Below are 14,057 nucleotides of genomic sequence, written 5' to 3'. Positions count from 1 at the left end.
TCAGGGGTCATCCTGCCCTGCTTCACAATGCTCCCCTCTCCTTCCTTCCTTGCCCCTGGAACAGGTGGTCAGCCAGGGTCCCCAGCACACCTGACTGGGTCACTAGCCAGGGTGTGATGTAGGTGGGAGAGCCCACCCAGGCGTAAGTGGGAGCCTCTACCCTAATCCCTGCTGGTGGGACCATGGAGCTAGAGTAGCAGAACCTTTTTTTGTGTGTGTGACGGAGTTTCGTTCTCATTGCCCAGGCTGGAGTGCAATGGCGCAATCTCAGCTCACTGCAACCTCCGCCTCCCGACTAACTGGGATTACAGGCATGTGCCACCATGCCCAGCTCATTTTGTATTTTTAGTAGAGATGGGGTTTCTGTGTTGGTCAGGCTGGTCTCGAACTCTTGACCTCAGGTGATGTGCCCGCCCCAGCCTCCCAAAGTGCTGGGATTACAGGTATGAGCCACCGTGCCCAGCCTCAGGTGTTCTTTCAGCAGTGTACCTTTACACTTGGTTCCCTCTGCTTGGTATATTCTTTTCTCTATACTTTCCCGTCTTACAAGATCCAGCTCATCGACCTCTTCCCTGTGCTCCCATCCTTACAAAGGATGCCTTGGTTGGTGTGGCAAGCCCTCAGCACATGGCACCTGAATGAAAGGCTGACCCAGAGGTGGTCAGGTTTACTCACCTTGTCCCACACAACCAGTGACTGAGGATGACAGGGATACAGGCCTCAAGAGACCCTGGGAACTGTAGTGATCAGGAGGTGGGGCTGGAGGACCCTTGGCTGATAGGAGAGTTCCCTGTGCCCCACTGGTGAGGAATTTGGGGATAAACTCTTTCCTGAGGTAGGAAGGACATAGAGGAGGTAGAGAGATGAAAGCCTAGGCTATGGCAGTCACCTCCTTCATACAGAACTCTTAAGCATCAGTCTCCTCTGGGGTGGGAGGGAGCCTGGCGTCTTGCACTTGTTGGGGTTGTTGGGGAAGGGGAAGTCGTCGTGCTTTAGCATTGGAAAAGGCAGAGGGAGCTGAACTGGGGGTTCAGTTCTGCAGTCACTGTCCAACCTGTAGCCTTCTGCTAGACCCCACTGCCCATCTCCCTCAGCACCTTCGAACACCCCACATCACAGTCAGGATTCAAGTTTGGGTTGTCCTGACCAAAATTTCCTTCCCTGTCCCCAATAAGTACAGCCTCCTAGCAATTTAGAGTGAAAGGCAGCCCAATCACAACTGGTTTGGCTGGGAACTACCAGGTTCTTTTCTCTTCCACAACACAGGGAAAAAGGCAAGTATGTGCCAGGGCCCAAGGGCCCAGAATGTTGCCCAAGACAATCCTCCTTGAGTTCTTGTGGGCATGGTATTATTTCTGCAGAGCTCTGAGGAAGTCAAATTCTTCACCTTCTGCTCAAAGCCACAGGCTCTCCAGAATTTTAACACAAGTAGGAAGAAAGAGACTCTCAAACACACAAGGGGTTTATCAAGACATCATCAAAGTGGCTAGGTGCAGTGGCTCACGCCTGTAATCCCTGCACTTTGGGAGGCTGAAGCGGGCGGATCACCAGGTCAAGAGATCAAGACCATCCTGGCCAACATGGTGAAACCCAGTCTCTATTAAAAATACAAAAATTAACTGGGTGTGGTGGCACATGTCTGTAGTCACAGCCACTTGGGAGGCTGAGGCAGGAGAATCGCTTGAACCAGGGAGTTGGAGGTTGCAGTGAGCCAAGATTGCGCCACTGCACTCCAGCCTGGTGACAAGAGCGAGATTCTGTCACAAAAAAAAAAAAAAAAAAAAAAAAAAAAAAAAAAAAAAAAAAAAAAAAAAAAAAAGGAAAAAATAAAAGACATCATTAAAGTAGCCATGGTACTTTGAGGCACCCCAAATAAAGAGAGTCCTGGGTGGACCTGAGCAAACGATTTGTTATAATGAACCAGAAATACAAGATTCCACTGAAACTGGAACAGTTGATGGAATATGGTTGAACTTAATTGAACCTTCAAGGGAAATAAAGGTGAAACAAAGCTAATGAGTGGGAACGTTCAAAATTAGTTTGGGATACACATGAGGATATAATTGCATTTTAGCACGGGTATCTTCTGACCTCTTCCAGCAGTTCATCTGCCATCATTCTTCCTTCTGACACACCTACCAAATCAAATGGCTTCTTCCTCTATATTGCAGTATAAACCAACCCTACAGTACCCCTCTGGACATGATACACACCCTGGAGGAAAGTCTGTAAATCTCATACAAGGGTAGAAAGTGCAATTCAACCCAGCACGCTGGTTATGGTATATGTGGTGTCAATGTACATGGCAGCAACTTCAATCAAATCAGAGCTGCTACCACAGGTAAGCAACCTCTTATGCTGCCCTGTAGTGATGTCAATGTTCTCATTTACTAAATTATCAATGTGGAAGAATGCATTTTTGAGCTCCAGACTTTCTAAACATCTTAAATAGGCTATCAAAGAGGATGTAACACAACCCTATCTCAGAAACCTAAGCATCAGGGAGGAACACTGACCGGTTTTTCTGGCATCTTTCTGTGGGGGCAACAGAGATGAACAAAAGAAATGTTAGCATGTCATAGCATATGACAAGTGAGGGGAGACAGAGGTAGGAAGAGGGTGTTCTAGCCACAAGGCTAATGCATTTGTGTTCAAAGAGAAGTCTGGGCAAAGGAGGGGAAACCCCTCCCCCCAAAAAAACAAAAACAAAAAATCAAATCAAAGGACAAAAGGGTTTCATACAACACAGTATCAAAAAGTAACACACTAAATGCACAAGCTGGTGGCAAGTAAGTCCACAACCTATTGTGATAGGTCCATCCAGCATCAATCAGATTTCTTCTCATCTGTTATCTCAAGGTTATTTACAGATGTGTTGACTAACAAGAGTCTCTCATGGGAGGGTGGGCAGGCTTCAATCATTGGTTTCGGGATCTGTCTGCGCCATGTAGGCATCCAACTCAGCATCCAGGTGTCCTTTTGTTTTCGACATGTACGCATCCAATTGGTTGTCCAGTTGCTCCTTGGTCAATACAGGGCGAGCAAGGGCACCTCTCCCTCGTCCACGGCCTCGGCCTCGGCCTCCAAAGCCCCCTCTTCCCCGACCTATCATACCCCGACCTAGCCCAAAGGGGGGGGAAAAAAAAAGAGACAGTTACAAGTAAGTTTAATAGGTGCTGTAGTAAATGCCCCTTACAGCAGTGGGGCCTAGCTGAGAAAAGCTGAAGGGCAGGGCAAAGAGGAGAAATCTGGAAAAACAGGAAACACACTGGGTAGAAAGCAGCACATGGAAAGCACACATAATGAATCCCCTATCACATGATCATCTCTAAATGCTATTTTAACCATTTTTATTCTATCAATAAAGGAAAATAATTAACTGACAACTATAATTTTAAAAAACCTTAATCGATCCTAAGATAAAATTACCTAACATTTGAGATTCACTAAGTTCATAATTAAAATACGTGATAGATAACCCCATTTAGTAAGATAGAGAGGTGGTAACAAGGGCACAGAGAATGAGGGGTGTGAAGATAGACAGTTTTCAAATTAAGTTTACTGGAGACCCTTCTGGAAAGTCATCTCATCTTTCCTTAAGCTTATCAAGTCTAATGAGCTAACTGACCTCATGTGTCAGGAGACTGAGGAGTTTTTCTGACAAAAGAACAATGTCAGGGAGATTTGAAAAAATATTTTGAGTTGTCCTAGCTCTTTCTACCTCTAATTCTAGTTACCTTATGACAATTGTGGTTATCTGAGTAGTCTGAATTCAGTTAACAAAACAAACTCAGCTTTTTGAAAAGCTATTTTAGTCTCTGCCACCCTCGTGATGTCTCTCTATCAGAATCCAAGTCAAGATAATTTGGAAACATGTTATTTCATCCTGAAACCCACACTAGCTTGCACTTCACTCAGTAGGCCAAGTATCATATAATGGGAGAGAAGAAAACAAGCCCCTGGTTATCAATTTTTCTAAGTTATTATTCCTTGGCAACTTCAAGGTCAGAAGTTATGGAAGACCCCAGACACCTTTTAAGAGAACCAAAGCAAATATACACAGGGGCTACAATAGTGTTTTTTTCCTGGACTGGTGGTGTTGGGAGTTTTCCACTAAGCTCTGAACCAGAAGGCTCCCATGAGATTTAGTATTAACAGCAGCAACACCATTCAACTCTTTGCCAATCTGGGTCATGAGGTCACAAGACAAACTTCAATAGATTTCAAAGGCAAGATTATCAACAAGAGCCAGTTAGTCAACTGGTGATAATTCCATCTTGCTCTCTACCTTGAGCAAAAAAAGTCATCTCTGGTTCTCCACAGGCAAAAATGTGACACTGAATTTATCTGGTTTCAGAGCCAATGCCCAGCTCCAAGTCTCACCACCCTCTTAACTCTGCTTCATCTTTGTACCTCTCTCTCTTCTATATTCTCATGTGACTCAAACCAGGATCTGGAGCTACAGGGTAGTGTGTGGTGGGGCAGGGGCAGAGAAAGGTAAAACCTAAACTGACCATTTTAGGGGGTATTTTCAACTGTACAATTTAAATTTGCAAGAGCCTGGAGGAAGATGGTGTATACTCTGGCTCTATAATATGCACTTGATTGATTCTTGGAAAAATCATGAGACTTTTGCACTATCAGCATGGCAATTTGAAAAATAAGCCAGTTTCAAATAACAAAACAAGACAAACAAAGAAGCCTGCCTATGACTTGAAGCTGTGCAGAAAGGTGGCTCTGAGTTTTTAAGGGAGGAAAGTAAGGGGGAGCTACTCTCTGAAGTTGGTAGCTGACTAACCTCTACCACCGATTCCGCCACGACCCATAGCTCCACGCCCTAGGCCCCCTCTCCCAGGACCTCCACGACCTCGAACACCACCTCTTCTTAAGCCCATTCGGGGAGCTACGGCTCGTCCACCTCGGAGCAGGTTTTGACCTTGGAGAGGAGGCATACAATGTATATGCAGGTAAATCCAAGAGACACAAAGTAGATTCTAACCAAAGGCAGGCGGTGAGGGTTAAATGAGGGTAATTCAGTTAGTTTTTAGGTTGGTTGGAGCAAGCTGCATACTGCGAATAGATTAACCTACTCTTTATTCAATCAATTCAACAAGTCTGACCACAAATCCATTTTTGGAAGAAGTTGGGAGTTAATTCAATCAGTAAGTACATACATTTAATAAATATCTACTGAATAATCAGATAGATGCCTAGCATTATGGTAAATTTAAAAATAATTGCTATGGTTCCTGATCTCAACAGATTATTCTAGGGAATAAGAACTATACAGGGAACAGAACAAGAGTACCCCAAATGAACATACATAGGTAAGTGCTGTGGGTCAACTTGTCCTCTTTTTCCAGCTGTATCAGTGTTTTACTAGCACCAGGAACAAAGAGTTAAGATACAGGTCAAAAGACCTATAAATTTCTTACGTTTGACTTACTTCTAAGAACTTGAATGTGCTTTGATTCAAGCAGCAGCAGGGCGTTTTAAAATGGAATGGAGATGACATGAATTACCTGTTGTTACGCAGGTCATAGCCTCTCACCATTGCACATTATCAGAAAAGGAATGGTATCGATAAAAGACATGCAACACTATTAAAAATATGTGATTTCACAAGTTATTATATTAATACAAATTCAGGCTTAAAGATGTTAAACAAACGTGTCCATAAGCAGCCCAAGAGAAAAGGGAAGGGAGTAGGGCCCGACAATTATCAGGGTACACATCACTGACCTCGGAGCGACATCCCGCCCCTAAGTAGGGTTCTGGTAGCACGTCCCCCACGTAGTCCTCCTCTGGGCAAGCCTCTCTGGATTATGGGTAGGCCTCGTCCTCCGATTGCTCCCCTGGCCAGGGCCCCTATGGGTCGGCCTAACCGTGCCTGGATGTTACTCTTACCCAGGCGCTGCTTTAAGCTCTTCTGGAAGAAAAGGTGTTAGGGGATTGAGATCAAAAAAGCAATCCAACAGGATTTGGCAACTCAAAGTGCAGAGAAAAAGAAGCAAGTGAGATGCTGGTGTGAAGGGAGATAAACCTGCTGTGGGTGTCATAAGGATCCCAAACCAGAAGCAAGCCTTTGCCTCAGAACATGTTATACAAGCAGCAGAATTTTGATCCAGAGCAGAAACTCCAAGAAGCTCAAGGGTGGTCCCATGAAATGGGCATCTCCACAAACTACCTCACTAGTTTGGCTACGTAAGTCATACACTGCCAGTTGAAATTTAAGTTTCAGTAAGAACACTCTATAGTTCAATCCTAGATTGTACTGCTTTTCAACTACAGGTTGACGATTTTATGACTTGATTCATACCTGCCCACAGACTACCACTGTCTTCAAAGGCTTACTCAAACACCACAGGAAGTTCATCATACTCTGGGCAAAACTTAAATTACAAGTTCACTTGAGTTCTTGTGACTTAAGAACAACATTGATTTCTCAAAGAGGCCCATGTGCTCCATTTTTCCTCTGGGAATCTATTTCCAGACGGTCCACTTTTTACCTTAAGATGTAAATAAACACAAGAAAGTCAAACCTCCTTTCATTTCTTAAAAATCCCTAATTCCATGCCTGCACTTGCGAACAGCTCCTTTAAAACAATATGACCTTAAATTCAAAATAAACATGTAACTCCAATATATCTCCACAGACAGCCAGCCAAACATATGTTAGAATTATTCTGGTGATTACAAAACTCAGGGCCATATATGAGGACAAGGACACACTACAGAGATAAGAGTATTTTTAAGAATCTGTTCTCAGAAAACCATTAAGACTACATCTGAATTAAATTCCTTCAAAGGAAAAAGGGACAGCCATAGCCCTGAACACAACCAAGGTCCTAGCAAGCCTAGTTGTCCATAAAGTCATCAGTCAATATGAAAGAAAATAAATTCTATGGCCCCTTCAGGCTCCACCCAGAAGTGACTACCAATGTGTGTGTATGTTTTCTAATCATACCTCTCAAAAAAGATGCTGTGAAGCATTATTGTTAACTTTCTAGCACAAGATCATAAATTGCTTCTAATCAGTGGGAAAGGCTCCAAACATTATGCATCTAGCATAAGTAGGTGTAACCAACCATAACGGCCTGTCCTATTACTCCCCTGATTAACACACAATTATGAGGTTAGACTGCATTCCACAAGTCTCTTGCATTCAGTTATCCTGCATATATTAATTCTCCCAAGCTTTGTGCTTTAAAGGGAGAATTGTACTGTGCTGGGAAGTTCTTTATCCATTCCAATCCTTAACTGCCACCAATATTGGCCTTTAATATTAACAGGAAACTTAAGGATGTCAACTATACCACTTAGTTTTTACTCTAGAGCTGTGCTGCGTAAGACAGCCTCTAGCTACATGTGGCTATTTAAATTATTATTATTTTTATTTTGAGATAGAGTCTCGCTCTGTCGCCCAGGCTGGAGTGCAATGACACGATCTTGGCTCACTGCAACCTTCGTCTCCCAGGTTCAAGCAATTCTCCTGCCTCAACCTCCCGAGTAGCGGGGATTACAGGCCCTGTCACCACGCCTGGCTTATTTTTGGTAGAGATAGGGTTCTATCATGTTGGCTAGGCTGGTCTTGATCTCCTGACCTCAGGTGATCCACCTGCCTAGGCCTCCCAAAGTGCTGGGATTACAGGTGTGAGACACCAGACCCAGCCTAAATTAAAAGTAAATTTTATCTATTTTCTTGAGACAGAGTCTCACTGTCGCCCAAGCTGGAATGCAGTGGTGCTATCTCCACTCACCGCAACCTCCACTTCCTGAGTTCAAGATATTCTCCAGCCTCAGCCTCTCGAGTAGCTGGGATTATAGGTGTGCGTCACCATGCCCGGCTAATTTTTTTTTTAGTAGAGATGGGGTTTTGCTGTGTTGGCCAGGCTGGTTGCGAACTCCTGACCTCAAGTGATCCGGCTGCCTTGGCCTCCCAGAGTGCTGGGATTACAGGCCTGGCCTAAAATTAAATTAAAAAAAAAAATTAAGCTCCTTAATTGCACTAGTCACATTTAAAGTTTTCAATAGCCACATGTGGCTAGTGGCTACTGTACCAGATAGCAAACACAGAACATTTCCATCATTATAGAAAGTTATGGCTGGGCACGGTGGCTCATGCCTGTAATCCAAACACTTTGGGAGGCTGAGGCAGGCAGATCGCTTGAGGTCAGGAGTTCAAGACCATTCTGGCCAACATGGCAAAACCCCGTCTCTACTAAAAATACAAAAATTAGTCAGGCGTGGTGGCGGGTGCCTGTAACTCCAGCTACTGGGGAGGCTGAGACAGGAGAACTGCTTGAACCCGGGAGGTGGAGGCTGTGGGTGAGCTGAGATTGCACCACTGCACTACAGCCTGGGTGACAGAGTGAGACTCCGTTTCAAAAAAACAAAAAAACAAAACCACATAAAAAAATTCTAGTGAATATTACTACTCTGGATCGGGACTACTTCCTGCAGAGCCTAAACTTAAAGCTTCTTGTTGAAAGGTCTTTTGGAATGATCTGTCAGAGACTCATCTTCAGCAATTTCCATTTACTCTTGGAAAATGGTGGTGCCTTTTGCTGCTTTCCTGAGTCAGGGAGGAATCCGGTCACTCCAAGGCTTAAGACAGCTGAAGCAGAAAGTCTTGTTTATTTTTGGTCAGTGAGCCCAGTGGTTCGGGGTGGGGGTGTAAGGGTGTTATATTTAACTGCTGAATTTATGCACAGCCATGCAATGCTACCAAAGCCCTTACAGTTGCATGGCACCGCCCTCCAGACGCCCAGCCACAGCTTGGACATATCCTTCCACAGCCACTGTCCGGACTTGCATATAAATTCTATGAATAATAAAGAGTAGGTTTTATTCAGGTCGGAATAGGATTATCTCTCACTGTAAGTTTGAAAGAGAACCCCTAACTCAAATTACTCAGTACTCTTGCTCCACTTTACTGGTAAAACTTTAGGTGCTGTGGAAATGAAGGTCACTCTACTCTGTATATTTTAGCATTGAAAATCTTTGACTAAGGCCATGCAAACTCCCTGCACTAGGGGAACAAGAATAAAATTATTTCCCTGGTGGGTAAATCATTTAACAGAGTAAAGGATGCTGTGAGATTATCTAAAGCTGAAATAAAGTTTCTTTGTGGAATAAGCCATTAATTTATGTTAAGGATTAAAGATCAGAAAAGGAAAGATTAATACTCATTGGTAACAGAAACAGGCCACATAGATGGCAAACTCCCTAAAAGAGAAAGACAATAAAAAGTTACTTATTGGTACCTGCCAAAATTGGAATTCTCTGCACTTCTCTTTCTTCCAGAGAAGTTTCAGTTTTTTGCCCTGAACCACTTTGCAATCATCCATCACGTTCTGACAGCCTCAGTGGACTCCCTGACAGAGATCACCAGCTGCTTCTGGAGCATTAAGACCCATTCTCTCACCTGCTTAAGTTTTAATGCTGCCTGGACAGAGGGTCTATTCTCCATCTGCTGGGCCAGTCTTCTGTTTCTGGCACTGGCTAGCTGCTGTTGTTGCTGCATCGAAGCCCGAATATTCACTGGCGTCGGCTGTTTGTTCTTCAGCATATTAGTAAAGCTTCAAGGTCGAACAAAATGGATGTTTAAATAAAAGCTTTATTACAAACATTTATTGGCATTTTCATGGCTTGCTAGACCAGGAGCTCCAGATCCCACGAACTTTTAAGTAAAGTGGTACACTTAGATCAAGGCTGATGTGGGTTAAAGACTCCTCTGTTTCCACAAACTTGCAAGAATCAGAAACTCAGAAATGCAGCTAAGTGCAGCACATTCAACCAAAAGTGATAACAAGGGCTCAGGTAACGGCTTTTAGAGAGGTGGAAGGTATGAAAAACACGCAGTAAGCAGATATGACAAGAGACAGAAGATATAGTTTCAAAGACAAACAAAGAAAGCCTAAACCTTGGGGGATCCAAGGTGCATTCTAAGGCCAAATATGAGGAAGGACTAGAGCACCTTCAAAGCTCACAGCAATTAACATACTCTCATAAATTACAGGAGTGTATCACATTTTAAAATATGTCACTCAGTAACATGCAAACATAAATATTATTATATAAACATAAATAATTAGCCTATAGCCAAAGAGATAAGGAGAGAAGCACATACGCCTCAGAAGAGGCAAGAATAGACATTAAGTAAATTCCAGTGGTCTAAAGTCAACTTAATGAAATCACTGATCAAAGGCAATCTCTTTTTTTTTTTTTTGAAACGGAGTCTCACTCTGTTCTCTGTTGCCCCGGCTGGAGTACAGTGGCACGATCTTGGCTCACTGCAACCTCTGCCTCATGGGTTCAAGTGATTCTCCTGTCTCAGCCTCCCGAGCAGCTGGGATTACAGGCATGCGCCACCACGCCCAGCTAATTTTTTTATTTTTAGTAGAGACAGGGTTTCATTATGTTGGCCAGGCTGGTCTTGAACTCCTGACCTTGTGATCCGCCCTCGGCCTCCCCAAGTGCTGGGATTACAGGCATGAGCCACTGCGCCCAGCCAAAGGGACTCTTAATGAACAAAGTTGTCAGAAATAGAAACTGCCTTTAAATACCTTTACTTTTCTTAGTCTCAAATCATCACTTTTTCTGACTCCAAGTAGTTACTTTTGAAAGTTAGATTAGTTCAATCATTTATAAGCCCGTGAAGAGACTCATTATTTCTGTCAAGGAAGTGTAATGGAATGGAAGAGAACAACACTTAACTGTAAAAGAATCCAAAACAAAACCAAACTAAAAGCAGAATGGAAAGAAAGTGAAATGGAGCAAAGCAAGTGCCTCTTACAAGGCCCAAGAACGACATTCAAGGACCTTTGGACATATTCATGGCTTGCTACCTGCCTCTTACAGGCCAGACACAACACTGCTGGCCTTGGACTGGGCAGCAAGCCTACTGTAGCCAGGGTACCATGCTACCGTGCTGCACGACCCCTGTATCAATGTAAAAAAATGTGAAAAGGGAGGGTGTTAGGAGTCTTTTAAAATACATCCCACCAAATAAATATTTCAGACAGCTTAACATAAAAGTCTACTGATAAGGGGTTTTGAAACAACCGCCCAATTTGTTTTGTGTACCACATGAGATGCAACTAAGAACAGAGGTCTGTAGCCTTCTGTTGGTATTTAGCTTAAAACTGGCTTTGTGCACTGGACCCCAGGGCCAAGTTAAGTAATGTTTTCTTAGGAAGGAGCTGAAGTTGCTGTTGGCTGCCTCACCGCTCATTTAGAGACATCTTGGTGGTGCTTTTTAGCACAACTTTCGGCGCTGACTGTGCAGCCATCTTCAAATCCCGAGAATCTACAAAGGGCAACATGTAAAATGAACAAATCACAATAGTGACCACATAATTTTTATAAGTGGCAAGGCCCAAGTCAACAATAAACAAAAAGGCCTTATATTTCAAGTGCTTACATTTCTTTTCTTTTCTTTTTTTTTTTTTTGAGACAGGCTCTTACTCTGTCACTCAGGCTGGAATGCAGTGGCACGATCTTGGCTGCAGTGGCTCACTGCAGCTGTAATCTCCTGGCCTCAAAGGATGTTCCCACCTTGGCCTCCCAGTGTTGGGATCACAGGCGTGAGGTGCCACGCCCAGCAAAAGTGCTTAAATTTCTATGGCAATTACCTCAGATTACTATTATAACTTCAAGGTGGCTGGGCGTGGTGGTTCACCACCTGTAATCCTAACACTTTGGGAGGGCGAGGGCACAGGATGGTTTGAAGCCAGGAGTTAGAGACCATCTTGGGTAACAAAGCGAGACCCAGTCTCTACTAAGAAAATAAATAAATAAATAGCGGTGCATGGTGGCCAGCACCTGTGGTCCTAGCTACTCAGGGGGAGCTGAGGTGGGAGAAGTGGTAGAGTCCAGGGGTCGGAGGCTGCAAAGAACTGTGATGACGCCACTGCACTCCGGCCTGAGTGAGACCCCATCTCTTTAAAACAAACAACCCCAAACAAACTTCAAGGCCCAGAAAATACCCAGGAAATTCTCAAAAACGGCAGAACCCAATTTAGCAATCAAAGTATGGAGTCTGGCCTTTTTTTTTTTTTGAGACAGAGTCTCACTCTGTCACCCAAGCTGGAGTGCAGTGGTACGATCTCGGTTCACTGCAACCTCTGCTTCCCGGTTCAAGTGATTCTCCTGTTTCAGCCTCCTGAGTAGCTGGGACTACAGGCACGTGCCACCATGCCCGGTGAATTGTTTTTGTATTTTTAGTAGAGACTGGGTTTCTCCACGTTGGCCAGGGTGGTCTTGAACTCCTGACCTCAGCCGATCCACCCACCTGGGCCTCCCAAAGTGCTGGGATTACAGGCGTGAGCCACCGCGCCCGGTCGAGTTTGGCTTTTCCTCTAGAGCAGTCATTTTCAACCTTGACTACATATGACTTATTCAAGGAGCTTTTAAAGCGCCGGACAGGCCTGGCGCGGTGGCTCACGCCTGTAATCTCAGCACCTTGGGAGGCCAAGGTGGGCGGAATGCTTGAGCCCTAGAGCTCGAGACCAGCCTGGGCGACATGGCAAGTCCCCGTTTCTATAAAAATATAAATTAATTTAAAAAATAAAAAATACAGATATCTGGGCCTAGATCAATCAAACCACAATCTCTAGTAACGAGGTTTGGAAATGAACAATTGTGGGGTGGAGGGAAAGCTACCTAGGTGCTTCTAGTGTGCAGTTAAAGTTGAAAACTACTGATCGAAAGTGAAAATATAGGCCAGGCGCGGTGGCTCACGCCTGTTTTCCCAGCATTTTGGGAGGCCGAGACGGGCGGATCACCTGAGGTTGGGAGTTCGAGACCAGCCTGACCACCATGGAGAAACCCCGCCTTTACTAAAAATACAAAATTAGCTGGGCGTGGTGGCGCATGGATGTAATCCCAGCTATAAGGGAGGCTGAGGCAGGAGAATCGCTTGAATCCGGGAGGCGGAAGTTGTGGTGAGCTGAGATCGTGCCACTGCACTCCAGCCTGGGCAACAAGAGCGACATTCCGTCTCAAAAAAAAAAAAAAAAAAGCCTAGTTTAAAAATTGGCTTTCAACTCCAGAATCAAGTAGAGACTTTTGCAACAAGAAACTAACGATCTGGGGGAGTTAAGAGTAGGAAAGGTTTTCTAAATTCACCTGGGGAATGAGCTCGCAAAGAGCCCTCCACAACTTAACCCTAAAGCCGCCATTAATTTCCAACATTCCTCAAAGTCTTGTATTTCTTAATCTCCCTACCATCCTCAAAGCCCTATCAAGACCCCCACTTTTGCTCAACCCAAGTTTCCTTTTTATCCCTATCAAACCCCAACCTCCATCAGTCCCGCCACCAGGTTCCAGTTCAGCCCCTCCCCGCCCCGTCGCAGGGGCTCCGCCTCCTCCCCGGGCCTCCACGCTCCAACACCGCAGCTGTGTCCACATGCCACCACCCCTTTCCGCGTCCGCCGGCCCCTTCCGCTCCCCAAGACCCCCCCCACCCCGCTCCTTCTCACTACGGAAACTCACCGAAGGAAACAGACGCCAGTGCTCCTCCCGGGGCTGCCACCACGGCTCCGGCAGGCGGGCCGGGGACCGGCCGAACCTGAGTTGACGGTGGAGGGGCTCGGGTTAGCTAGATGGGCGGTTGGTCAGATGCGTAAGCGGTAGTATGCGAGCTCAGTTCGTTGTTGCTGGTTGGCTGTATAGCCGGCCGATCCGTCTGCTCACCCGGCCTGCCCTTTCCTGCCTTTCGTCTGCAGCGGCGGCCAGCTCCGGCTCGGTGTCCAAAACAAAATGGCCGCCACATGCAGTGCTTGTGGGACCGGCTAAAATGGCGTCTACGCCATTACGTCAGGCGTCAGATCCGTGCACGACTGGAGGGCGTGAAGGATTTGAGCTACGCCTGCGCAGAGGTCAGAGGCGGAGCCTTAGGGCGAACTTCACCAAACTTTGCCTCAGCGGTACAAGCAGTGCCCCGCCCCCTGGGGGCGTGGCCAATGGCCCTGTCGGGGCGTGCCGGGACTTCAAGTTCCCGTGGTGGTTACGCTGCAACCTCCTGGGGTAGTTAGTAATCTGGGTCTTAGACG

General features: G+C 45.4%; 1 protein-coding gene across 6 annotated transcripts; it reads right to left on the bottom strand.

Annotated features, from left to right (window-relative positions):
• Nucleotides 1-1,897: 1,897 nt before the first annotated feature.
• Nucleotides 1,898-14,057, bottom strand: CHTOP (chromatin target of PRMT1). 6 transcript variants are annotated; one of them, XM_017857480.1, is made up of 7 exons: nucleotides 13,498-14,057; nucleotides 11,230-11,311; nucleotides 9,428-9,581; nucleotides 8,741-8,824; nucleotides 5,743-5,929; nucleotides 4,799-4,936; nucleotides 1,898-3,120 (listed from the first exon to the last, which is right to left on the bottom strand). In XM_017857480.1, the coding sequence occupies exons 2-7, from the start codon at nucleotides 11,292-11,294 to the stop codon at nucleotides 2,915-2,917; spliced, it is 834 nt and encodes a 277-aa protein (XP_017712969.1). In that variant the 5' UTR covers nucleotides 11,295-11,311; nucleotides 13,498-14,057; the 3' UTR covers nucleotides 1,898-2,914. The 6 variants fall into 6 exon arrangements, with proteins under 6 accessions (XP_017712969.1, XP_017712970.1, XP_017712971.1 ...); XM_017857481.1 differs by having other exon boundaries at nucleotides 5,743-5,926; XM_017857482.1 differs by lacking the exon at nucleotides 8,741-8,824.

This window comes from Rhinopithecus bieti, unplaced genomic scaffold (assembly GCF_001698545.2).
Source record: "Rhinopithecus bieti isolate Rb0 unplaced genomic scaffold, ASM169854v2 scaffold_45389, whole genome shotgun sequence".
Classification (NCBI taxonomy): Eukaryota; Metazoa; Chordata; class Mammalia; order Primates; family Cercopithecidae; genus Rhinopithecus; species Rhinopithecus bieti.
This window is presented reverse-complemented; position numbering and strand designations above follow the sequence as displayed.